Source organism: Exophiala mesophila (assembly GCF_000836275.1).
Source record: "Exophiala mesophila strain CBS 40295 unplaced genomic scaffold supercont1.4, whole genome shotgun sequence".
NCBI classification, from domain to species: Eukaryota; Fungi; Ascomycota; class Eurotiomycetes; order Chaetothyriales; family Herpotrichiellaceae; genus Exophiala; species Exophiala mesophila.
In genome coordinates this window covers 3,248,374-3,272,591 of record NW_015622507.1, presented here as the reverse complement: position 1 = coordinate 3,272,591, position 24,218 = coordinate 3,248,374, and the positions used below count along the sequence as shown (strand labels likewise).

At 50.3% G+C, this 24,218-nt stretch overlaps 7 protein-coding genes across 7 annotated transcripts; 2 read left to right on the top strand and 5 right to left on the bottom strand.

Annotated features, from left to right (window-relative positions):
• Positions 1–848: 848 nt before the first annotated feature.
• PV10_06278 (uncharacterized protein) lies at positions 849–4,896 on the bottom strand. Its single transcript, XM_016371053.1, has 2 exons — positions 4,336–4,896; positions 849–4,246 (listed from the first exon to the last, which is right to left on the bottom strand). Exons 1-2 carry the CDS (start codon positions 4,394–4,396, stop codon positions 1,014–1,016), a joined length of 3,294 nt encoding a protein of 1,097 aa, XP_016223346.1. The 5' UTR covers positions 4,397–4,896; the 3' UTR covers positions 849–1,013.
• Positions 4,897–5,104: 208 nt separating this feature from the next.
• PV10_06277 (uncharacterized protein) lies at positions 5,105–5,977 on the bottom strand. The gene has a single exon (XM_016371052.1). The coding sequence runs from the start codon at positions 5,966–5,968 to the stop codon at positions 5,267–5,269; it is 702 nt and encodes a 233-aa protein (XP_016223345.1). The 5' UTR covers positions 5,969–5,977; the 3' UTR covers positions 5,105–5,266.
• Positions 5,978–6,996: 1,019 nt separating this feature from the next.
• On the top strand, positions 6,997–7,993 carry PV10_06276 (uncharacterized protein; the record flags this gene model as incomplete). The annotated part of the gene is made up of 3 exons (XM_016371051.1): positions 6,997–7,296; positions 7,347–7,474; positions 7,550–7,993. The coding sequence occupies exons 1-3, from the start codon at positions 7,026–7,028 to the stop codon at positions 7,991–7,993; spliced, it is 843 nt and encodes a 280-aa protein (XP_016223344.1). The 5' UTR covers positions 6,997–7,025.
• Positions 7,994–8,037: 44 nt separating this feature from the next.
• On the bottom strand, positions 8,038–9,805 carry PV10_06275 (uncharacterized protein). Its single transcript, XM_016371050.1, has 2 exons — positions 9,256–9,805; positions 8,038–9,180 (listed from the first exon to the last, which is right to left on the bottom strand). The coding sequence occupies exon 2, from the start codon at positions 8,999–9,001 to the stop codon at positions 8,342–8,344; it is 660 nt and encodes a 219-aa protein (XP_016223343.1). The 5' UTR covers positions 9,002–9,180; positions 9,256–9,805; the 3' UTR covers positions 8,038–8,341.
• Positions 9,806–11,497: 1,692 nt separating this feature from the next.
• On the bottom strand, positions 11,498–16,317 carry PV10_06274 (uncharacterized protein). Its single transcript, XM_016371049.1, has 2 exons — positions 12,977–16,317; positions 11,498–12,920 (listed from the first exon to the last, which is right to left on the bottom strand). Exons 1-2 carry the CDS (start codon positions 15,978–15,980, stop codon positions 11,968–11,970), a joined length of 3,957 nt encoding a protein of 1,318 aa, XP_016223342.1. The 5' UTR covers positions 15,981–16,317; the 3' UTR covers positions 11,498–11,967.
• A 3,105-nt stretch (positions 16,318–19,422) lies between these two features.
• Positions 19,423–20,499, top strand: PV10_06273 (haloacid dehalogenase, type II). The gene has a single exon (XM_016371048.1). The coding sequence runs from the start codon at positions 19,559–19,561 to the stop codon at positions 20,357–20,359; it is 801 nt and encodes a 266-aa protein (XP_016223341.1). The 5' UTR covers positions 19,423–19,558; the 3' UTR covers positions 20,360–20,499.
• A 129-nt stretch (positions 20,500–20,628) lies between these two features.
• Positions 20,629–22,816, bottom strand: PV10_06272 (uncharacterized protein). The gene is made up of 3 exons (XM_016371047.1): positions 22,421–22,816; positions 22,219–22,365; positions 20,629–22,142 (listed from the first exon to the last, which is right to left on the bottom strand). The coding sequence occupies exons 1-3, from the start codon at positions 22,430–22,432 to the stop codon at positions 20,886–20,888; spliced, it is 1,416 nt and encodes a 471-aa protein (XP_016223340.1). The 5' UTR covers positions 22,433–22,816; the 3' UTR covers positions 20,629–20,885.
• Between the last annotated feature and the right edge of the window lie 1,402 nt (positions 22,817–24,218).

The following is a 24,218-nucleotide window of genomic DNA, read 5'->3' as shown; positions in this document are numbered from 1 at the left end:
GCGTGGGGCCCGGGGGCCCAAGTGCCCGAAAGTGCCAGGGGGGAGATGGGGGGATCTTAGGTGCTGGTTGGCTGTCAATCTGTCACCGCTGGGAATGTCCGAGAGGTAAGACGGTGAGTTCAAGGATGGGAACTGTAATTGAATTTTCCGGGCACTCTCTTCCTTGGTCAGTACCTAGACTGCGCATATGTAACTAGGTACTAGTCACTCGACTCCATGGTACTACTTTAAATCAGGATTCTATCCAAACAGCGGGGAAGAGGTCTAAGTATGTAGTCTTCCAATCCAGATACGAGTATTAGGCTCGCTGAAACTTGCATTGGCGAGGTCAGCAAGTTTCGTCGGTGCCAGGATTGTGGCTTGTCGTACCTGTCAATCCAGTAGGTAGCCAAGGACTCGTTTCGCGGTAGGATTTGGCCACTGTCTCCAACGGTCTGGTGGGTGCCTGGAGACGTCAAAGGCTGGTTCGATGGGTGGCGTTGGAGGAAGCGATAGAGGCATGCATGAGATAATAGGGGCTGTGATAGGCTCCGGAAGTATTCCCCATTCCGCCTGGAGATATGATGACAACATTCCACGCCTCAAGTGTTCTGATGCCCCACGCCCCGGGGCCGCCACCCGCTAATCGGTTGGTTTCCTTGGTTATCGGTGGTCTTTGTATCCACATTTCACCAAAATCCCATGTTTTTTGCCTCAGCAACTTTCTCAACAGAAATGGAAATGTGATGTAATAACTTGGATGCTGGCCACAGCCTTGCCATTGGTACGTTGTGCTCCGTACATCAGATTAGGTACATAGTACCGTGTTGAAAATCTGGCCACTCACTCGATTACAATGTTTAGAACGTCGAGATACTTAAAACCCAGAGGTTATTTTTTCTATTCTTACTGTCCTCCCAGCTCTGGATTTACATGTCTACGAGTTAAGTCGTTCTAAGCCAATAATGCCACCCATCGTTCAAGACATATCACCAGAAAGCCCCAGAGTCAAGTAAGTCTGATCATCCTAGATCTCACCTGAACAACGCCAAGATCTCCTTCATATGCTTCTCCCTCACTTCCTGCTTGCTCAGCTGTTTGTGATTTTGATTCATCGACACATCTGCCAGTCGCTGCTTGCGTTTCTGCAGCTCATAGATCTTGCGCTCGATACTTTCATCCATGTGATAACGCTTGACCAACACCGGGCGTTTCTGTCCGATCCGATAGATTCGGTCCACAGCCTGTGCCTCGGCAGCTGGATTCCACATGGGCTCCATGATGAATGCTCGCGATGCCGCAGTCAGGTTCAATCCTTGCCCAGCAGCTTTGATCGACGCCAGCAGGATCTTGATGCTCGGGTCGCTGGCCAATGTATCGAGGGCCTTCTTACGGTTCGGGAGCGACATCCGCCCGTCAATGCGCACAAATTTGTGACCTTGATCGTTGAGCGCCCGCTCAATGAGGTCGAGGTGAGATGTGAATTCGGAAAAGACGACACATTTTATCGGAGCTTCACCGGCATCCTCCAAAGGCTTGCTGTCTTGGTTCATCTGCGCAATGTCACGCAGAAGCGCTTTCGTCTTGGTATGTGGCCCGGCATATGCTGTAGCAGTGGGATTGACGCCGTCATTGCCATTGGCATCTGTGTCTGCAATAGTGTCGGCCGGGGCCACTCGGATGTCCTGCGCAGTTACTCCGCTGAATCCAACATACTGTGCGGATATGGTGGCCGAGCAGAACGCGCAAGTGGTCGCTGTCGTGTTGTCGAGACCATCAAAGCCCGATTTGACCGGATCAAAGCAATCGGCGCAGACGAGATCGAAACACGGCAAGATGTAGCATCGTACTGCATCATCGTCATCAGTCTCCGCCTGAGGATTGTCGCTGCAGATCTTCTTCTGGCAATTACGACATTCGTCAAGGCTCGCTTCTACCATCAAGCTCAGAGACTCATAGGCTGCTGTTCTCGTGATGGTGGGGAGCTTGTCTTCTTCGTCGAGGTCGATTGCCTCGGTGGCACTGATTCCTTTGAGTCTCTCCAGATCTTTTTCCTTGAGCAGATCGCGGCCGTGTGCGCAGATCAGCCTCAAGGTCATGATGCCTCGAAGCACGTGATGCTGAACCCCGCTGTTCTTGCCCTGGGTATCAGCCAGTTCCCGGATTCGCACGTGTGCAATTTCTTTGAAAAAGTCATGAAGCCTCCTCTCTTGCGGTGAGAATTTGAGGAGATCGATATAGTCCTCTCGTTTCGGCAGGTCGATGCGATCTCGGAGGCGACGAAGCGTGAACGAGTCCACAAACACCCGCAACATCTTTAAGAAAGAGGGATCATCCGATTGGGTAGGACCCCTGATGAATTGATTGAACCTCGCCGGCGTGTCGTACGGATACATGCGGAGAAATCGAGTCAAAGAGCCGAGATCGTCAAGTCGGTTCTGGATTGGAGTACCCGTCAAACACCACCGACGCTGGGCATTGAGACTGTAAGTGGCCTGTGACTGCATGGCTTTGTGCTCGCGGATGGTGTGTGCCTCGTCGAGAATGATACGAAACCAGTTCAGTTGGCTGAGGGGCTTGCCACTAGCAGCCCGTCCTGAGAATTCCGAAGTGACAACACCGTAAGTCGTGATGACTATATCATAGACACTCATTCTAGATGCATCTTTCTCGCGGTTTGACCCGTGATGGACATAGAACTTCATGCTTTCTGGGCGGACGTGTTGAGAGATTTGGTCTTCCCAATTCTTGACCGTGCTTGTGGGACAAACGATAAGAGTGGCTTTGGTGTTGGCAACGACAGCACTCATAGCCTCATCCTCGGTGTTTTCGAAGGCTTGACTAGCGAACTGCTCGGCTTCATCTAAAGTGCTTCCAATCAAACTCAACGCCTCTAGAGTCTTTCCTAATCCCATCACATCAGCCAGGAGGCCACCAAGGACTTGTTCGGGTTCTTCTCTGACTGTCAGACCACTCACGACCTCTCGGTAGACCGTGGCACCGTTGGCACGTTTTCGTTGCCGCCACAAGGACGAATTTTCGGATTCTTCTTTGCCAAAAGTTCGAGGTTTCTCGTGTTGCAACATGAAGGTCAGAGCTTGCTTCTGATGACTCAATAAAGGCGTAGTGATGACGGAAGATGGGGGATTTGTTTCGGCGATTTCTGAGGCAGACTGCGCGGAGGAGTCGAACAGTTTTGAAACAGCCTCCGTGGCTTCTTCTAGAGTTCTATTCTCTGGTACTATCCTCCCAGCATCATTAGGGCGTGCTCGAGGAAGCGAGGCGTTCTTGTGGGCGTGAGGGTTGACGATAGGAATACCGGGTTCCGGAGCTATTGGAGGAGAAAACCAAAAATTGTGTTGGCCAAAGTGCTTTCCCAGTTTCTCTACATCGCCCCTTCTTCCGTACACATTCATAATCATGCGCATAGTTTCAGAACAGGGCTGGTGAGGCCATTCGTCTGGCTTCTTGCGACGATTGGTGAGCCTTGCTTGAAGACGGAATCCGGGTAAGCCATCCATGGCGGGAACTAGAACTTGAGCTAGATCTGGGCTGACGTTGCCAAATTCGGTTCCATGTGCATCGATGACTTTGATGATGAAATTTGTGCCAGGCTTGCGATCGAGGCTGCATTTCATCACGGGCCACTCGTTATCTCGACTGAACAGAGCTTCACCTTTCGGTTTCGGAATACGGTAGGCGTGGACAACGGTGTTAAAGCGGCCGTAGCATACCTCTTGGTTAATGTTAGAAGACACCACTTGGACTTCATCATCTTCGGCCTCATCATCGGTGTTGGTGAGATCGACGAGACTACTCAGCTTGGTGGCATCGGTATCATTTTCCGGGTTAGGTTTGAGATAATCGCCGACAACGCCAGAGCCTTGGTGACGAGACTGCGCCTTGGAGGGTTTGGTGGAGTCGGTGTCATCGTTTTTGGTCAGTTTCACTTTCTTCTGTGGGTAATCAGTCCGGCGCTCGACCTGGTAAAGGCCTTCCAACATGTTGCGAGGACCGCTTCCTTCTCGGGGAAGAGATGGTGGTGGGGGTTTTCTGACAAAAGGAGAATTTTCGGATGATGTGTGAGGTCCGAGAGAGGATTGATTAGTCTTGGAGATTCCCTTGTCTTTCCGAGAACCTTTGGGATCAAGAAGAGCTCGTGGATCATGTTGTTGTGGTTGTTTGGCAACCTTGGCTACCGGGCTAATGCCAGTGGAGGAATGAAGGCCATTTTGCGAGGAAGAGCCAACAAGGCGATTCGTACCACCTGTCCAAGTATTAGACTTTGGAACTCAAAGTGGCTCATGGAGTTATGAAGTTTCGCCTAGATCAGTCGAGGAGTAGAAGTGTACTGACCAGATTTTCCAGTGGCACGTTGCCTTTGGTTCATCAAAGCGCGGGCAGCGTCATTAGCCATGGCAAATGAAAAGCGTTTTCAAAGTGGCCGATGTAGGTTTAGGAAAGATCGATTTCAAGCGAGGCTGGTTGGGAAAGGGACAGAGATCTGGAATCAATCCAATGTCATGTCGTGCTTGTGGACTAGGTGAGATCCGGGGGCTCAGAGACAGAAGGCTGATCATCGAACAATTTCCCCATGGCAATGAAGCGCAGGTAATGACAGACGTTGAGAGACGATTTACATAGTTCTCATTCGCCGATTGAATGATGAAGATGAAGAGTACATTGAGAACGATAAGAGACAGGGAGTGAAGTCAATAAGTGGATGGAAGGGTCGACGCTTGGACGGAGAAGAGAGTCGTGGGTCGTGACGATTTGAGTCTTTTGCCACACTGCAGCCTTGACCACCGCCAACAGGTTCACTTCTCAAGGCGATGTGATATTGTTGTTGGTAGTAAGCTGTTTGTTTGATGATTGAAGGTCGAGACTTGTGACTTTGAACGAGGGACTTGGTGATCGAGATTAATGAAGTTGATGGACTGGTTGTTGTTGCCTTGTTTGCCCGTTGGCTCTTGGGTGACAGTATCACGTGATATTGAACTTTCTGGCGGGAGTCGTGGCGATTCTCTCAACAACGAGCAACTTCATATATAGTACAAACTCTGCGCTAACATATGATTTTCTACATGATAAAAATTGGCCAACTTCATACGATGACACGAGAGCTGTCGTATCTATACTAATCTGACCATAAGCCTGTGCCCGTTTCAATGTCCAACATATTCCAGTTATGGGCTAACAAACTGATGTGAACGATCATGAGTCGTGATTTCAGCCTACAAAGGGCTTCTCGTACTGTTGCTCCAAAAATGTTCCACGGTGGGGATTTTTACGTGGCGTCAGGTGTTCGAGATCCAATCATCCAATTCTTCAGACATAGCCACTCGCTCCAGGTCTTTTCGGCGGCATCTAGCTCGCCGTCAGTGGGATCAAACAAAGGGCGCATGAATGGAACAGTTTCGAGGGGGAGCATATCATAGTCTTTCTTGACGGCGTCCCAGCCCCCACTCTTGGCAGCGAAGAGATAGTTGCGGCGTTCTTGTTCTCTTTGTGGACCTACACCCGCTCTCCAGTCGTCTCCAAAAAAGCCGTGCAGGACTTGAGGAACGTCCATACCTGTGACGACGAGTCTTCGAAGGTATGGGATGAGGGAGACCGCCGAGGCGGCAGCGAGGTCGGCGGAAGAAGAGGGTGCCCTGGCAGGGTCTTTGTCGTGTCTGGCCCTGCCACTGCGGGATCCGACCGAGCTGAAGACGGGAGCAGGTTGTCTCTGAAAGGGCAACAAGATGTTGATGAAGGAGGCGAATGCTTGTACCAAGGGTTCGTGTTGAGCATGATCGAGAAAGTATCGTTGACAGCTTTGATACTTTGGGTACCAGGAGATGATGTCGAATTGCGGGTTAGGAGGGCCTTTGCCACGAGAGGAGGCCTCAGATGGGCTGTTGAGGCCTGAGAACCTCTGGTCTCTGATATTGGATCTCGCAGGGTTGAAGTTGTCTTCGGATGAGGACGAAGAGAAGGCCATGGTCATATGACCGAGGGGTGGAGAGGGGCCAGGATGGCTGAATTAGATTGGGTAAAAATAAGGCTTTGAATTCGCGATGAGTGGCCAGCCAGTCAACGGATGTCTCGACTCAAGCATGATGAGGATGAGAACATTGGGAAATCAAATGTATTGAAGATGGCAACAAAGATGATGAGACTGGGGAGAGGGCGTCTGCAATTGCCAAACCAGATGACCTGACTGATGTAGAGCGGTGAGCACGGGTCAAGTGTGCAACTTTGAGATTGAGGCGATGGAGGAGTGCAGAAGCGATGCTGGAAAGACGGCCTAGAGCTTGATGTGAAGGGGAGTTGATCGTCTTGAAGAAGTCGCCGCCTTTTCCTAGAGTGTCAGATGCTGATTTATGCTGATGAGTTTGGCAACTTGGTTGCTGATGGTTTCTTGTCAATAAAATAAAATATTACCTGGTGATGGTTTAATGAGTTGAGGGGCAACTTATGCGTACCAGGCCCAAGACCCTGCCGCCCGAGGAGCCACTTCGGGCCCTGGAGGTCATCTTTTAGGGCCGCCTCGGGCTAGATGTCCGAGCCAAGACGGCCGAGGGGCTAAAAGGGTTCAATCAAGGCTTAAATAATCATGGAGCGACCTAGAACTGGGCGGGTGCCAACTGAAAGAGTGTCTTTTAGGTGCCTAAGACACCTAGGAATTTAGTGATAGTACATGTCTTGGGTAACAAAGGTGCACGACGAGGACCTCTTCTACTTCTTTCATTCAATAGATAAATATTTACATACACCGGTCTGTCTTTTCCTCTACCATGTTTGTTATGGTTCCACGGCCAAATCGCATTTTCGAACAAAGTCAAAGTCAACCTCTGACGCTTTGGCCCACAATCCAAGCCTCATACGTCGTCGCTGGGGACGAAGTTCAGGCACCCCACCAACACCAACAACAACAAGATACAGGCATCTCATCTAATATCATAATATGTTAAACCACAGCAACAATTGAAGATTTCTTCCTTTACCATTGTAGAAGAATCATCTAATCACTTTATTTCGTCCATCCACTGTTCACTTCCATCATGCATCTCAATCCCACCTACCTTGCCCTCTTCTCTATTCCCTGGTTTGTTCATGCTCAAGATGACGTCGACACAGTCCCCGTGGAATCTCGGAATCACTGGATGCGTCGCTCAGTCGATGCCCTGGCCGAATTGACCGGATCTCCATGTCCTTTTGAGGCATTTGGATCAGCTATTGTCAATCACTCAGATACCACCAATTCTGAACATGGAGAATTAATCTGCATTGGAGCCAATTCCATCATTCAGAATGGCAATCCCACTCTACACGGTACATCTTCTTCATGCTCCTTTTCCACTCAGCTGACCACAACCTCCAAGGTGAGATCGCTGCTATCAACAACTGCTCTCGCATCCTGACATCTGAGCCATACAATCTCGTTGGGCGGGAAGCTCTTGGTGCATTCCAAGGGTTGAGTCTCTACACAACCGCCGAGGCATGCCCTATGGTACGAACCCATGACTAAGCAACCTCCCCATTCTCTTCTCCCATGCCTAGGTACTAACCATCCCTCCACCATCAGTGTGCCACAGCAATCCGCTGGGCTGGCTTTAAAGATTATGTCTATGCCACATCCCTCGACACTCTGGTTAAGCAATCATGGCCACAAATTTCTTTGAGCTCATCTCAAATATTTGAAAAGGCTTCTAGCCTGCCAACCAAAACACGAATGGTGCCTCATGTCCTTGCCGACGAGACAGACCCACTATTTGCCTGGCAATTCAACGAAAATGGCAAATGCCCACCTGGATGTCGCAGATCGCGTATTGGCGAAAAGACCAACAATCCAGCAGCCGTCGGCGACACTAAACGCACCTGTGTACCTGGCGACAAAGGCGACGAAGACGGATTGGCAGGAGAACTGGCAGATGAGGCCGTAGCTGGAGCTGCCAAAGGACTTCGAGGTCTATGGACTGCCTTGTTTAACTTATTCAAAGTCGCGGCCCCCGTTGGCGATGAGTTGTAGGTTTGTCATACACACATGGAGGAGAGGAGATCCAGTCGGTAGCGCAGAGGTATATGTTGGAAGGTCCATCCAAAAAAAAAACGGCTATCGAATAGAAAAATTGTGTCCACTTCGAGCTCCAACGCAACATACTTGTTTGGCTTCGCTGAAAATAGTTCTCCAGCTGGGGTTGTATCGCGATGAACTGATCTGCAGATCTGACAGTGTGATGAAAGGCCATATACATGACCTTGACGAATGCAATTTCCCCCCTATCCTCCTACTTCTTCATACACTCCCCATACACCCTCCCATATCCTTCTTTATACAGTCTTATTACTCCTCCTCCACGTCTCCGCTCTGTTACGACTAGATAACAGCGCCCAACAGACCAACAAGACCTGCCACAAATCCCACTCCTGTACCCAAACCAGTCACCTTATTTGCCTGACCGGTAAACCCAGCTCCGATCGAGCTTGTCGTTTCCGTACCACCGGCACCTTGTGGAGCACCAACACCTGTCCCTGTCTGAGTCGACGTCGGAGAGGTAGTAAACGTTGGGACATCATCGGATGCAGTCACATGAATAACTGAGCCGCCAGAGGGAGTCGCAGTAACACTTGAAACTCCGTCAACCGAGGGAGTTGCTGTGGACGTAGCGAGCACACCAGTTCCATTGCCACCCTCGAGAATAACGGTCGAACCGTCCGGCAAGACGATATAGGTGGTACTAATACCTGAAACAGAGCTGTAAATAGCGTCGAAGTCAGGATTGATGTAGTAGGACGTGATGATGGGGGCGGTGGGATCAGCCCCTGGCACGTCACTGACATCTCCTGTGCTGGCGATCAGCGTGATGGTGGTTAAGACGGCGCTGGGAAAGGTGGCGGTTGCAGCGAAATGCGGGTCTGAAGCTTGTAACAGCGATGTCACTGTGGCCTCGGCCTGTTGGCCCATGGCGGCAAAGGGGAGGCTCAATGCCAGTAATAGAGATGGCATTGAGAGTCCACCCATGGTTACAGGCGCCATTGATTTGATCTTGAGGACGGGAGAGGACGTCGGTCGTTGAGGTTGATGGATGAGGAATCCAATAGAAACCAATGTATAGTACTTGATGATGTTGTTTGATAGAATTGAGATCGAGAGATTCAAAACGATGGTAGTCGACCTGCCAGGCTTTTCTGTAGCGAAGATCGGGATCCAATGTCCTTTTATACACAAAGTATCAGACCGTCACTCTCGACCCTCATTTAGGAAAGGCAATGAAATGAAATGAAACCCACCAACCCTTGGCTTTGGTTCTGACCGTGCCTCCAGTTCTTTGGCGGTAACCAAGTCGAAGACCTTGAAAATAGACAATCCGATTGCGTGTCAAGCAAAAATAGACCCCAGATGCCAGACCCAACCAAGTCCTAACGTACGACGACAAGATGCCCGCTAAAGAGCTTGAGACATCTATATATAGCAGCCGTGGGGTGTTTAGAAGATCGGAAATATACACTAGTCGGTGGTTAGGACAAGCAACGAGATGATCTTTTGAGATCTTGACGTCCCTCTTTGTCTGGAGTTGGTCAAGTCAATTTCGGTCAAATCTGATCTGGTCAGGGTCGTTGAGAGGAGGTGTGGGTGTGGGGTTATGGAAGGGGGGCCCGGACTGGCGAGAAGGAAGATGAAGCAATCAGGTTTGATGGCTTTTTTCCGCACCGGTGAAGGACGAACGATCTACAGTAGTAGTAGGTAGGTACGTACAGTAGATTTTGGAACCTGGGTGTCGAAATTCGGTCCAGTCAACTAATCACTCCACGTTGGTGTTGGCGTCGGCGTCGGTGTCGGCATCACAGTCGGCGTGATATCCATCTCTCTACTTACTCCGTAGTCCTAAGGTCCTTGGTATAGGTATGCGCAAGCGCACCTAACCACATTTAGGTCCCCTAGTGAGTGGTAGGATGGGCCGAGGGGCACGTGCGGTTAACGGTTCAGTCAAAGGACATCAACGAGAAACCCACCCAACCAGCGGTCGTAATTAACAGCAAGGCAGCAATGGCCATCTGGAACCGAGTACTCCATAAGTACCAAGAGTACCTAGCGAAGCAAATCAAGCAATGAAGAGAAAAACACCAGAACAAAACATCCGAGAACCAAAAGTTACCTCTCAGGATGCGTAATCCTAAACCTATCTCCCTTAACGATCAAGTGCCCGTCTTGGCCTATTCAGGCGTATCCTATCAAAAGTACCTGTCAGGAAACACGACCCTCTATTCATACCAATAATAAATATCGCGTAGCCGGATCGAGAACAAGGTCACAGGATCGATCGACTTTACTTCAGCAAGGGAAGATATCAAATTTTGCAATCATTCAAGCGTGGATTAATGCGTAGGTGTGTGCGTGTTGTTGAGCCGGAAATATGTCTCTTTCATGATGATGATTACCTAGGTATGTATAGAATGGGATGGGATGGGATGCATTGCAATAGAAGTATATTGTTCGCATGGATCTGGATGTAGGGCACATATAGTGTAGGACTGTATATCGGAAACAACGAGCGATGCCCTCTGTTGCGTTGTTTGTTTCTACTGAGTAGTTCCAGGGTTTCCCTACCTACTACCTACTCCATACATACAATCCTGTTCTGCCCTGTCCTGATCGCGAGTACTTCGTGCTCCGTACATACTGTAACTCGTATTTTTAGCGTCGCGGCCGCAACTCCAACTTTCGGTTGGTTCGTCCCGCTAATTAAATCTGAAACCGCTTCGTTCTAATTATAGTAAGGAACAAACAACAAGCACAGGCGCAAAATACTCCGTATGTACAGTAAAAGTGACTTCACTGATGCAAGTACTGTAAAATCAAGATTGCTTTGATGTGCTGTGGTAGCAGGCGTGGTCTATGGGGTGGGTGAACAGTGAGATTGAGTATTGGTCAGAGGAGGCCATACAGTAGTACATATGCATAAGCACAATAGATATTTACATACATATGTGCCTTCACATATATGAATGCCGTACACATGTTTTGCATTGCATATTGGCTGTAGATCATTACAATCTGTATCTACAATAGAGACATACATGCATACAATCAAATATGTCCAAAAAAAGACCTGACGGTGTAGTCTAGTGGTCCATACGTACTGAGTACCAGGTAGGTACCAACCACGCGGCCTAGCACCCTAGCTATCAAAGTAGTTGTTGTCTATATCCAGATATCCAGGTACTGGTGATGGAGATTAGTCGATCCTTGGTGGGTTGATTTATGAGACAAGATCATCTATCTGCTTAGGAAGGAAACTTTCTGTCGTCTGGATCACTCGCAGGACTATCTAAGAATAGATTGAACAACGACGCTAGAAGAATCACAATGGGAGGAGATTGATTGATTGTTGTTGTTGTGGTCTAGAACATCGTGAGGTCCAGTTTAGGTACTACCGATAATAACAAGACAAACATCAAGAAAATGAATAGGTACATCTGAATCGAATCCCTTACGAATATACAACTTCAACAACCTATGAGAAATTCTCCCCCATGCTTTGGTACAATCGCTCAACTGTCTCATTTGCTTGACAGAACAAAATGGGGTATATGAACTGGCCAGAGATTATATATACACAGTACAGTAAAATAACCAATCGCAGACTCCTCCCAGGCTCGGGCCAGACCTTTCGTCATCTGTGGTCTTTTTCTGTTGTAGCCGTGCCAGTTCAAAGAGAATGGTTGGTTTATCAGATTTCCCCTTCCATCCTCGCCGAAACTTGTCTCGGAACCAGGAAAACACCATCCTGTTCCTTCAATCACAAACGCCGTAATCAGTGTCGGGTGACGAAAAAGCGTCTTTTGCCGACGCCGTTCGATCCGATCGAAGAATCGCTGGTATCCGTTACCCTCATCGATCGTAAGTCTGTCGTCTGCCAACTTTGCCCAAAATTCGACTCCGCATCCATTCCTGTTGCGCCATGTACAAATCAAAGCTCAAATTGTGCCAACGACGAAATCTCAGAATCCCCGCCATGGGTCTCTCGACTCATTGCTTCCTCTAGTCGAGGATGCTGCCATCATTTCGCTGTGTAGAAGAGAGTCTACCGGACTGATACTCTCTCTACCTTGCTCAAATCCCCAATACCCCATGTCTTTTCTTTTCGATTGACCTCGCATCATGTTGAACGAAGGTCTGCTTGATGATGTCGATCGCTTTCCTTCAATAAAAGCGTCCATTCTCATGGTCGCTGCCTGGTTGTCAAGCAAGATCGACGGCAGTGGTGGTCTGCCCGAAGCACTCGCTTCACTGCCCCTTCTACTACTAACGATGCTCTGCATCCCCAGACTAGGAGTATAAAATCCTCCTCGATCAGAAGAGTACACCGCCGTGGATTGTATACTGTGTGAGTACGTCGATCCCGGGCCCGGCAAGCTGGGAGTGGCCTCTTTGGCGGAAAAACTTCGGAATGAGCTCGGGGGTGCCCGAGGAGCTGTGTTGCTCCTCTTTCGAGCATGTCGAGGAATCGTGGGTGGGAGCGCTGGATCCGTTGTAGGATCGTAGAAATCTCGTGTTGGTGGCCTCGAATCCTGCACCGGAAGGGACCCGTCTGTCGTGAAAGATCTGTTGCCAGATCCTGTGCCTGTCCTGACTGCGTTCTTTGCCACTCGGATTGAATCACGAATTGGTCGGCGGCGGAAAGAGCCAGCAAGAGACGCGGTAGGTGCAATGCTTTCGTGGTCCGGTGGGGGCGGAGGAGGGACAGCTGTGAGCTCGTTGACATTGAGAGGTGAATGTGACAAGAATGACAGCGCGGTCAACCAGACATAATGTCGTTCCTGCGAGGTGGCAGTGAACTTGAGAGCGCGCTGTGGTGTCAAGATAAGAATAGATCGATTAAACTGTGGCCCTGTTATGGTTCCTTTGGCCATAGGATTATCGTCTTTCACATCAAGCACTGATTTGATTGTCACTGTATTCCATGTTAGTCCCCATCCCTGCTGGGTCCAAAATCGTCCATGCACTTACATTTTCGCCCACTTTTGCCCATCAATGCTGTCCCTGAGGTTGGCTGTCGGCTACTCCACATGACTGCTCTCTCGTACGGAGCCAGCCACACCCATCGCTTATGTCGCACTCCGTTGTTAGTGACGCTTTGAGAAATTTCTTCCACGCTCTTGTTCGCATCCCAGTCTGCCTTGTCCGTCACTCCGAACGACTTTCGTCTTCTAACATATTTATACATCCACTCGCCCACCATGGTCTGAGCAATCGAATCAACCACTGAAGTTTGTTGCATCGAAACTGTGTCAGAATTGGTCTTGGCATGTGTCCCTCTGCGGCTAGGACCGGTAGCCACTGACGGGCGAGGAGCACTTGCTTCTTGCTGTTGACTGTAGGGCTCGGACAAGAATGAAAGTGGGACCGTCGAAGGCATCTGAAAGCTGGGCATATCCGGCACGATAGAAACACGAGGGTCGGAGGGCGGTGAACGACTGCGAGCGCGACGGGATTGAGAATGGGGTGATATGGCAGGCCCAGATCTCGCTTTTCGCAAAAATGGCTTCATGGCTTTGTGCCGTGGACGCTTCGTCGGTGAAGCATCTCTGCTACCCGGAGAGCTTCTTCCTCCTTCACTGATGGACTTGCCCACCCTGGCGGAGCTGTATCTCAACGGAACAGGGAAGGGTGGAGGATTGGTGCTGTCATGTGAGGCGGTGGTAGATTGCGAGTGGGAGGAGTGGTGAGCTGCCGCGCCACTGGATATCATGGCCGCGCGCCTCATGTTGCCTCCTTTGGTAGAAGGAACGCGTTTCAGTTTCGAAGAGATGTTGGGGCGTGACTGAGGCCCTCGCGGTTGCATACGCGATTGATACAAAATAGATCTCATTTCTGGTGGCAAATTGTCTTCCGATAATCGAAGATTGTCCAAGGCTGCGGCTTCGCCTGCACTAGCCGCTGTTCTTTGGCCAACGTCTTCCACCAGAGGGTCGTGGGACACCATTCTGCCGGATCGGAGGACAAACTTGGCTGTGGGCCGGCTGAATATGTCGTCATCTTGGAACAATTCCTCATCAAAGATATCGTCATGATTCTCAGCATCGTTGTCAAAGCCGGCAAACAGGCTACTAGCCCTAACAGGCCGGGGCACGTTAGATGCAAAGTCCTTTGCAAGAGGTCCAGTGTCGTTCAAGGGGGGTTGCTTCGATGGCCCAGGGAGCGAGCGCCTTGAATTGAACATGGAGTTGATGGGTGATGTCTTTGCGCGCGCAATTGGGGGTGGAACAGCCCTGGATGACATTGGTGGTCGGAAAAGGTTCGACAGGGGAGCTGGTGGCATGTCAGAGAGTGGGACAATTGCCCTTTTATCGACACGAATCTCCTCTGTCTGCACTGAAGCGGACGAATATCCTGAAAGCGATTGAACGATAACTTGGATAGCTGCATTTCTGGTTCTCGGTGGTAACACGACATTAGTTTCAGGTGTGGCAGGTCGAGAAGCAGGCGGTATGATTGCGATCAGGGGTACCCTCAAATCCAAAGTTTCGTCGCTGCCGGTATGCTTGTGGCCAATCTTCTCAATGAGAGGGGGAGCCAAGTCGGTCTGAGTTCCGACGGTGCTGGTCTCATTAATTTCTAGCATACTCTCGGGAATGGTGGCCAACACGCTTTCGTGCTTCTCCGGTGTCAATGGAGGACTGGGCAAAGCTTCTACCGTTTGACAGGAAGAAGAAACCATGACAGGTCGCTGCATCGACCACCGGAAATCAACATCTTCGACAGGGCTTTCTGGACCAGGGCTCACGGCAGCCTGCCTGGATGCTGCGGTTTGAATCTCAGTTGGCCGTTGACCATGGGTTTTCTTGTCGGAATCTAGGACGGGCCATGGTGAAGGGGGTGGAGAGAACTGGATCGCAGTGTCCACATATCTCACGCTTGAGCGGTACCGATCGCGGTCTGGACTTTCGTTGCGCTCTGGCTCTCCAAAGTCCAAAGGTAGTCCCAAGACTTTTCGAGCTTTGATAGAGAGACTTGAGGCTGACCGGACATGTTCTTCAGGCAAGGCATCTGGCGACAGTCTACCGTCTTCAGGCTCATCTGCATGTGCCATGTCCTCTTCAAGCTCGTCAAAGGCCAATTCATCTGCAAGGTTGGTTGAGACACCATTGTGAAAGCTCAGAACCGACACGCGGCCGCCATGGACTTCACTGTTGACCGAATTGGCGCTGTGCCTGCGGCCTCTTCGTGTGAGAATGGACGCCTTGCTCGGACTCTCCATGATGCTGTTTCGACTGTTGCATGTTCGCTCGGTAGGAGAGCCTGGGGGAGGTTGGTGTTGATGTTGGTTGTGGGAATTGGCAACTTCACTCAGCACAACTCTCAGTCGGCCTTCTGCAATATGGACTTTAGTGTCGAGACCACGCCGTTCGGCAAGCCAGGTCTCTCTGTCTTTGTCCCATGATGCTTGGATTCTCTCGACAGCCTCTTCCTGGCTCTTCATCTTCCTCTGGCTTTGGTCCAGGCGTTTGCGAAGGTCTGAAACATCATTGAAAGCCTCATCTCGCTCTTTAGCAAGGTCAGTGAGCGCAGAAAGGGTGCCACCTTCTAGCAGTTGCATTTGCCTTTTGATGGAACGATTTTCCTTGTTTGCCTGGAGAATGCTGTTGTTCAAGAGTTCATTTTGGGTTTGTGCATTGTGCAAACTGATTTCCAGTTTATCAATATCATCGGTACGGCTTTCCAGATCCCTCCTCAAGGAGAGGATTTCCGACACCAGAGAGGCATGGAGGGTAGGAGTAAATCTCCTAGGATCAAGCGGTGAGATGGTGTCATCCAGCGCGGGGTTGTCAGAATCTTGACTTCTTCGCTTGCTTGCCCGTTCCCGATCCCTGTCCTCTGGCATCGGAGGGGGTGTAGACGACGGTGACATGTCGTCGTATCGCCGCGAACGAAGTGATTGAGAACTTGAAGGAGTGCGGTAGGGAGTGTCGGTGGGCGACGGCAGAGTATAGTTGAATTCTTGTTCCATCATTGGAGGCCAGAGCTTTGCCACGGTTGGTTCAATGTCCAACCTGGCTAAATAGATTCATGCTCAGATATGACTGAGTCAAGTTGCTTCCCGCGCAATGACAGTCAGGATGCGAAACAAGGTTGACTCACAGACCAAGAGTCAGGCCTATGCACCGCCCATGTCGTGAAGAGAACCGGTTGACTTGGAGGTGACTGTTCAGATATCTGCAGGTCGGTGAATGCGATGAAGTCGATGCGCAGCGTGCCGCCTCAACGAAACAACAGACAGGTGAAAGATAGACAAGTAGGTGGAAAGGGCGTCAGTCAACGGTTGTCAGGAGGAGGAGACGTCAGAAGAGTGACGGACGTGTAAGGAAGAGCCTTGAAAACTCAGAACGGCGGTGGATATGAACCGGGGACTGCGAGAAGCAGTGGAGACCAAGAGGGCCATGGAAGAGTGTGGGACTCAATGGGAGGGGAGAGGATGAGGCTGATACGTAGGTTTAGGTGGTGGTGTCTTCACGACCAGTGGTGAGAGGGATCGATTGGCCGTACATGTTCCAACACAGGCGTGACAGTGTCGAAGGGACCGTTGAAGACCAAAACCACGGGTCGTGGACGTGGTCAGTACTCCGTTGTAGGCCGCAGGGAAGCGTGTCTGTAGCAAGGATTGAAGATTTCGGATTGGGTTTTAGGCTGATCGGCAGACAAGGTGTATGCATGATGGGCTGGGGAGTGATTGGGCATGAGACAGTGAATGGAGGAAGCATGGTGATTGTCTCAGGGGCAGCAGCAGTAGCTGGTCACTCTGGGTTCAAGGTGAAGTGATGGTGGACAAGGATCGTAAGAGTGAGTGGAAACTGCTAGACTGACTATGGCTAGTGCAGGGTGCAAGAGCTCCAGAAGTACATGGATCTGTGGGCATTGTTGATTCGGCCCTCTAACTACCCAGACATCCGCATCAACAGTACGGATAGAGAAAACCAACAGCAATGCTTGCTAAGTTGCTAGGATGTTGAGGAATCCTGTTCGATAAGGGTCGCGTATGTGCCTGGCACTGCTACTACAACCGACTAGCAACGATCTGCAAGCTTCTCCTTTGGCGGGCAGTTTCAAGACCCGACTGACCAGGGTGATGATCTGTACACACAGCTGCGAACCAAACCCTTGCGTCTGTACGAATAAAACACAAATTATGTGTACAGTACGTACATAATAATAAAATTGACTCTTGCCGCGTTGTTCCCTCGTGGCATTTCAGAGGGTTCAAATGGCTGATCCTTTCGTATATAAACTCAGATCCAAGTACCTGTCAAAATTGAAGAGGGTCAAAGTCTGTGCGAAGGGTGATCTTGAGAGGGCACAGGCACCAACAGGCCTATTTCTGACTGGAGGATTTGGTGTGGTATGGGGCTTTGGAGGCTTGACGGGGATGGTGGGTCCTAAGCAAGAACGGCCTATAACCGAGAGTTTAGGCCGGCCTCTAAGCTGGAGATTACCTAGAATTAGGGGATTCCCGAGGCCGCCTCGGACCGGAAAGTGATGTGAAGGGACATGCCAAGGGGGCTAGCCCCTCCCCCAATAGGCTCGTTGAACAGGGAAGCTGTTTCAAAGCTCCATGAGCCCCTCACGGTGACCAGGAACCAAGGGCCCGTGCCTGGGTATTTGTGCTCCGCACTTTGAGGAGCCACCGCCGCCCTTCTGTCGGGGAATTTGGATGCCTCTAGACCAATAATCAAGCTATCGATCAATGGGTCGATTACCTCTGCTTTTAGAATCCACGTACCTAGGTATCCAACATGACCTTGGCTCATTTTCCACCTACCTTGTCGACTGCGCAAAGAGTGGCAGTCAGAGTTTGCATCTTTTCTCCAGAAAGTTAGCACTCTGAGTGAAGAACAAGGTATATGGAGCCGAAGGGCAAACCAGCATGAACTACCTGCATGCTGACCTGGAGATCTCTGATCGGGTGTACGTACATGCATCGAGTGTACGTACATGCATCGGATTTCTTGTGCAGCTGAGCCGTGTGCGGCAACTTGCATTCCTTTGCAGATTGTAATCAGAGGACACAGTACATCCTGGCCGTGCGTGAGCCAGGACCAGCTAGTCGCACATTTTATACCCGTAGAAGCTCTTACCAGGACATCCAAGTCGGAATGAAGCACATCTTCAAGAAGTTGTGGGGGGAATATTGGGGTCTGTTTCGGGGAATCAGATGGGTTTGTGCGCTGTTTGAGAGAATGCCTGTAATGGCACTCTCGGTTGTTGTTAGTTTGTGATGGGCGTGTTGAAAACCTGGGCTAAGAAAGACTAATTGGCTACGAGCGGTAGCAGCTAGGGTCTAGAGCTCCATGAGCACCTCATCCTGTAGTCCGTAGAGTCGCAATAATGATCACCACGAGCGAGCGAGTCCACGATTGTATGGAGCGTGCTCGATTTCGGCAACCGCTATCATGTTACAAGGCAGGGTGACCTTGATCATGCTGTTATTATTATTCAATACAATGAGTCAGGCCGAGGGGGCCGTCATACCGTTGATGCAAGCCCAGGCACACCAGGAAAGAGCCAGCAGGCGATGCACAAGGTTAACTGATCCCAGAGTCTGCAGGCTTCCCCTCAATAGCCCCCGACTCCTTCACCTGGGTGACCTGGCAAGACTTCAACGGCTAATAAACCTGCTTGAACCTCTAGTCCCTCGTCCTGAATTTATGACCAACTCGAAAGCCTAGTTGAACACATCCTAAAGAAGGTACTCCATTTCCAAATCGCCATTTGGAATAAGAGGCAGCCAAATTAAGATGTTGCCATGACCTGTCTCAAAGACATCATTCGCCTTCAGGACGACGCCATCATCCCATCATTATGATTGACATGCACGTGCATCCATCATTGTCACAACAGCCCTGGTCCAGTGATTTACCTGGCCAGTGCTTTGACCAGCCATGTGTTTCATATTGTCACCATCATGATCATCATGAGTGATAGATACATCACATTCCTAACGACCACGTGTGCCAGGTGCCTCATGTCTCGAGGAAGTTCCAAGATGCGCTCGCACCGCGGGCCACTTTGTGCCGCTACACTTTCCCCAAGATCGTCCATCCGAAGTTAGTCGCACAGATTTCGGGTTTATGAATATCCGATTTACATCGCGCTTGGCAAAAGCCCGCATTCTTCCACCACCATGCGACTTTTACAATCCCTACACTGTTATATCTGCGGAAGAACTTTGTTCTGACTGACAACAGTACACCTTTTACTTCACGATATCCTTCGGCCAAGGCTTTCTCCAGGATTCGGACATCTCATGGCTGTTGTTGTCCAATGATCACGGCTTCGATCTGACATTGAATCTCCAACTCCAAGTCTCATTACCCCTCATCCGGCATCTGTGCTGTCATTGACGACATATTCCGAGGTGAATGAGTGACTGTGACTCACTTTACTTCCATTTCCATATCCATTCCTGTCTTTTCAATCACTTGGTGAGTTTCTATATAAGATCATCTTCTGTTGTTCTTTGTCGTGCATGAACCTCGAAAATACCTACCTATATCCAACCACGCATCGCCCAAACACTCTCGCTTTAAAATCAACATGTCGATCAGCAACCCACCGAAAGCCTTACTCACCGACGTCTTTGGCACTGTCGTCGACTGGCGATCGACAGTGACGAGGTATCTAACAACCGCCGCCGCAGACGCCCTCAACTCATCAACACGGTCCATCCCATCCACAGTGCGAACTGCATGCGACAGCATCTCATGGGGCGACATCGCGCAAGTATGGCGCACCTCATACTACGAATTCACACGCACCTATGACCCATCGAACAAAGACCGCTCGAACTTCAAAACCGTCGACCAACACCACGTTGAAGCACTGAACAAAATCCTCGGCTCCCACGGCCTCGACGGCCTATGGACCGACCAGGAAATCCAAAAAATCAGTCTGATCTGGCATTTCCTCGACCCATGGTCCGACTCAGCACGTGGTCTCGGCCTCCTGAATCAAAAATTCGAGACCGCCACACTGAGCAACGGTAACACTAGTCTTCTCTCCGACTTGGCATCTCACGGCTCCTTGCCTTATAAACACATCATCTCCGCTGAGGATTTTGGCGCCTATAAACCCCACCCCAGTGTGTATCTGGGCGCGGCTAAGAAACTCGGCTGTCAACCTCAGGAATGTGCCCTGATTGCGGCTCATCTGGGTGATTTGAAGGCGGCGAGAGAGGTTGGATATCAGACGATTTATATCGATCGATTTCGAGAAGAGTCTTGGTCGCCAGAAGAGGCTGCAAAGGCGAAAGCGGAAGGTTGGGTTGATATGTGGATCGACTTGGATGATGGGGATGTGGGATTCTTGGAGATTGCGAAGAGGTTTGGGTTGAAGTGAGAGAGGGGGAGAGAGAAAGTGTTTTGAATCTCAAAGGATAACATGTATATGTCACATGGCAGCTGGATTCAAGGTAGGTATGTAGAAGTTAACTCCCAATAGAATCCCACTCTGTATACAGAAACAGATGCTGTTCATAGACTCCTTCAGGAATCATGATCTGGCGCCACTACATTATATGACATTTCCGTGCCACCCAACTCGGACGCTACCTAAAGAGAGAGAGAGAGAGAGAGAGAGAGAGAGAGAGAGAGAGAGAGAGAGAGAGAGAGAGAGAGAGAGAGAGAGGGAGGGAGGGAGGGAGTAACCAAAGATTTCCTGTTCCTTGCTCTCTTGCTATTTGCCCTTTGCCTGGCAAGCGTCTGCAGAGTAGATCAGAAAGGGTCATCAAGCAAAGAGGACACAGCTTTTTCTTGTCGCTTTTTCTCATTGACCAGGAAGGAACAACAGACCGAGTCGACCCTCCAATGAGCCACTTTACAATCATTCACTCGAGGTTGTCTCAGAGAATCATCACAAGATCACATCACAATGCGAGATGGATGTTGGGAGCACCCGACTTCTTCTCCGCACGTTTGGCAGCCTTGTACCATTTTGCGTTTTCTTCATTGTAGGTAGTTCTCCGCTTAATGAGACGTCGAGGGTGGAATTCACCATTATCGTCAAACCCAGTCTCTCCATCGTCGTCGTCGACCTTACTCTTGGCCGAGGGACTAGCAACAGTCGAGCCAATCCCAGTAGTAACGGAGCCGGTTTCCTCTGCGGTAGGCGAATCAATGTCCGCACCAAACAGAGCACCCATGCCACCTCCTGGGGCGGCCGAAAAAGGGTTGGCGTGAGGCGAGGTGGCAGTTGCTGCTGCTGCTGACGAGTCCAGCGTCAAACCATTGAGCTTGCGCGTGGTACTTTGGATCAATTCCGCCTCTTCCTCATCTGTCAAAGGAAGCATATCCGGCTGTGGGCCACGAGGGATGATCAGTGGGAAAGATGCCGCCGCAGTGTTCCCGATAAGGGCCCGTAGTCTCGCCTTCAAGTAGCCCCATTTGTAGAGTTCGAAAAAGGTTGTTTTCTTGAACACACCCTGGTTGGTGCGGTCGCTGTCATCCCAGTACAGATTTCGCAACCATTTGGAGATGTGTGGGTAGTCGTGGCGGATGGTTTTGAGGTTGCAGTTGAAGATGTTGTGGTATGCTACGTCGAATCGCGCTATTGTCGTGTACAGCCGAATGTCGGCTTCGGTGATTTGCCCGCCAAATAGGTATGGCTGATGCGCAGGGTTGGATAGGTGGCTTTCGATTCGGTCGAGCGATTTGAACAGTGGGTAGAGGTTTTCTTCGTATGCTTCTTGCGTCTTGGCAAATCCGCACTTGTATACCCCATTGTTGATGGTGTCGTATACCCACGTGTTCATGGCGTCAATCTGCGTCCGCAGGTGTGGTGGATAGAACCCTCCGCCGGGTTTGTTGATTTCACGCTGGTCTGGCTCGAGGAAGTCGTCGAATGCGCTGTACAGGATCCGGATGATCTCGCTGGACTCGTTGTTCACAATGGTATGTGTCTTCTTATCCCATAACACTGGGACCGTGTAACGGCCCACAAAGTTGGGGTCGGCTTTTAGGTACAGTTGTTGCATGTTCGTGAAGCCATATAGAGGGTCGGCTCGAGAGGATCCATTTCTGCCTGTAAACAACCAGCCATTGTCGCCCATGTCAATATCGGTGCAGATGAGTTCGACGACGGGTTCGAGAGACTTCAGGGCACGGACGAGGATGGTACGGTGTGCCTGGAAAAGAGAGAAATGTTAGCTTGCTGTGGTATTACTGTCAAAGGAAGGGGGACGGGGACTGGATGAGCCATACCCAAGGGCATCCATAGTTGACGTAGAGAGCATAGCGGTCCTTTTCTGGAGGATATTGGGCTCCTGCTTCAGAAGAGATGGTGTTACGAAAGGCACTCTCTGGCCTTCGAAAGGAACCATCTGAAACACCGTTCAAGTCTTGAGCTTGCTGTAGCAGTGTGTCAGCAGACGATGGCGATGAGGGACTGGGCTGTGGTACGTACTGATTCTCCCATGTTGAATATTGTGACTCTCTATACTGTGGCGAGGAGATCGTGGGAGTGTTGAAGTCGAGAAGAAGTCGAGTTGCAAGACAGGAACGGGGAAATTGAGGTTTGAGCCTTCGTCGGTGGCTGGCCTGAGAACTGGATACGAGACGGGCTCGGTCTGTTTCAGTAATCGAGGTGACTCCCCAAGTGAGTTGGACGTGCGTTCCAGGTCGTAGGAGTTACAGAGAAAAACACAGCAGATTATCGACAACCTTATTGCAAACAATAACACACCGACCGAGCAGAGGTAAGAAGTCTGCAGTGGTTCTCAGCTCGGTCAGCTGGGTGTTGATCGTTGGGTTGATGCTGACATAGAGTCGACTGGAATTTCCGCCCCCGCAGTTGTCTCTGAGACACGGACCGACTCATGACAAACCCTGTCCAGCCTCACCGGCTGCGGTGAGCTCTGAGAATTGATTAGGATGACGCCTGCGTAAACTTTTGTGGGCGATCCAAGCTTCCACACGTGATTGACAACCGCATGGAAGCCCTTGGTCACCTTTCACCGTCCGACTGTCCACATCATTCGAGCACTTTTCGGTGCCCGTAAATCCAGCTTGGGGGTGGCCAGTGTCGAATGGTAGGCCCGTGTGTGTGTCGATGATTGGCCATTATTTCTGGCTGATATTCAGGCACTCAAGGCTTACCTATTCCTTTCGACGCTCAGCCGCTGGCCATTGGTTCATTGACATTGCGGGCGTGCACGGATGGCCCGCAACCCCATTCTAGGCTCACTTGTGTCCCTAATAATAACCAAAGATGGAGCCACAAAGCTCGGTCCAGGCATCATGTCTAGAGACGACGTCATTGTTGTTTTCTGGGTGTCATTTTTTCATTCTTTTTTGGTCTTTATCTTAGCACATATACTGAGCAACAAGACCGCTTCTGAACGAATAACAGCAAGACTAACGGGACATGCGATCTGCAGCAACATCTCCATGCAGGGTGGTTGGCTTCAATTTATTCGAGTTGCGGTGGTCACAGCGGCTGCTAAGTTACCGTTGATGTGGAGAGGTAATGGCAGAGAATATCTCTTGATTGATCTGTGGGGTTAGATGGTTCCCGGTGTCGAGAATCTCCTAGTGTGAAGATCATGAAATGGGCTGAAAGAGGATTCTAGATCAATTATGAAGATGCCACATAACAACATGTCTGGTGCATCTCTTTGAATGCCACTGTGGCGCGGGTCTAGCGGAACGATGGTCACCCGAATGTCGACACCGACGCCACATTGAGACCATTACCATCCAAGCAGACGGTTCTGATCGATCCAGCGTTAAATGGGTTAAACCCACTCACATGGTGCAACAAGCATCAGCCGATCACGGGTCTCGGTGAGACCTACGTTTCTCATATCAAGTCAGACTTATCTCAGGAGCACGCGACACCGTCGTCAATCCCACGCTGGGACTGCTTACAGAAGCAAGGCGGATGAAGCAGCGATTTCTTCACCTTCGACTCCCGGGGCAAGAGAATTCGTAGGCTATGCGAAGATAAGTATATTGACTGTCGTTACATGCTGTTTTAGCTTTACCACCCAATGGTGTTCAAGCGATTGCTTTGTTAAGTTCATGGTCCTCAACTTAGGGTGGCCAAGCGAGAATTGATTGTCTAGACTCATAGTCATGGCTGTAGACTCGGACCAGGTGCATCTAACGGCTGCCGTCGCCTATGAAGCGTCCTCGCAGCATGATGCATGTCAGGCAATAGTGAGAGTCACGCTATGCATCCTCAGCTGTGGAGAGCAGCCAAG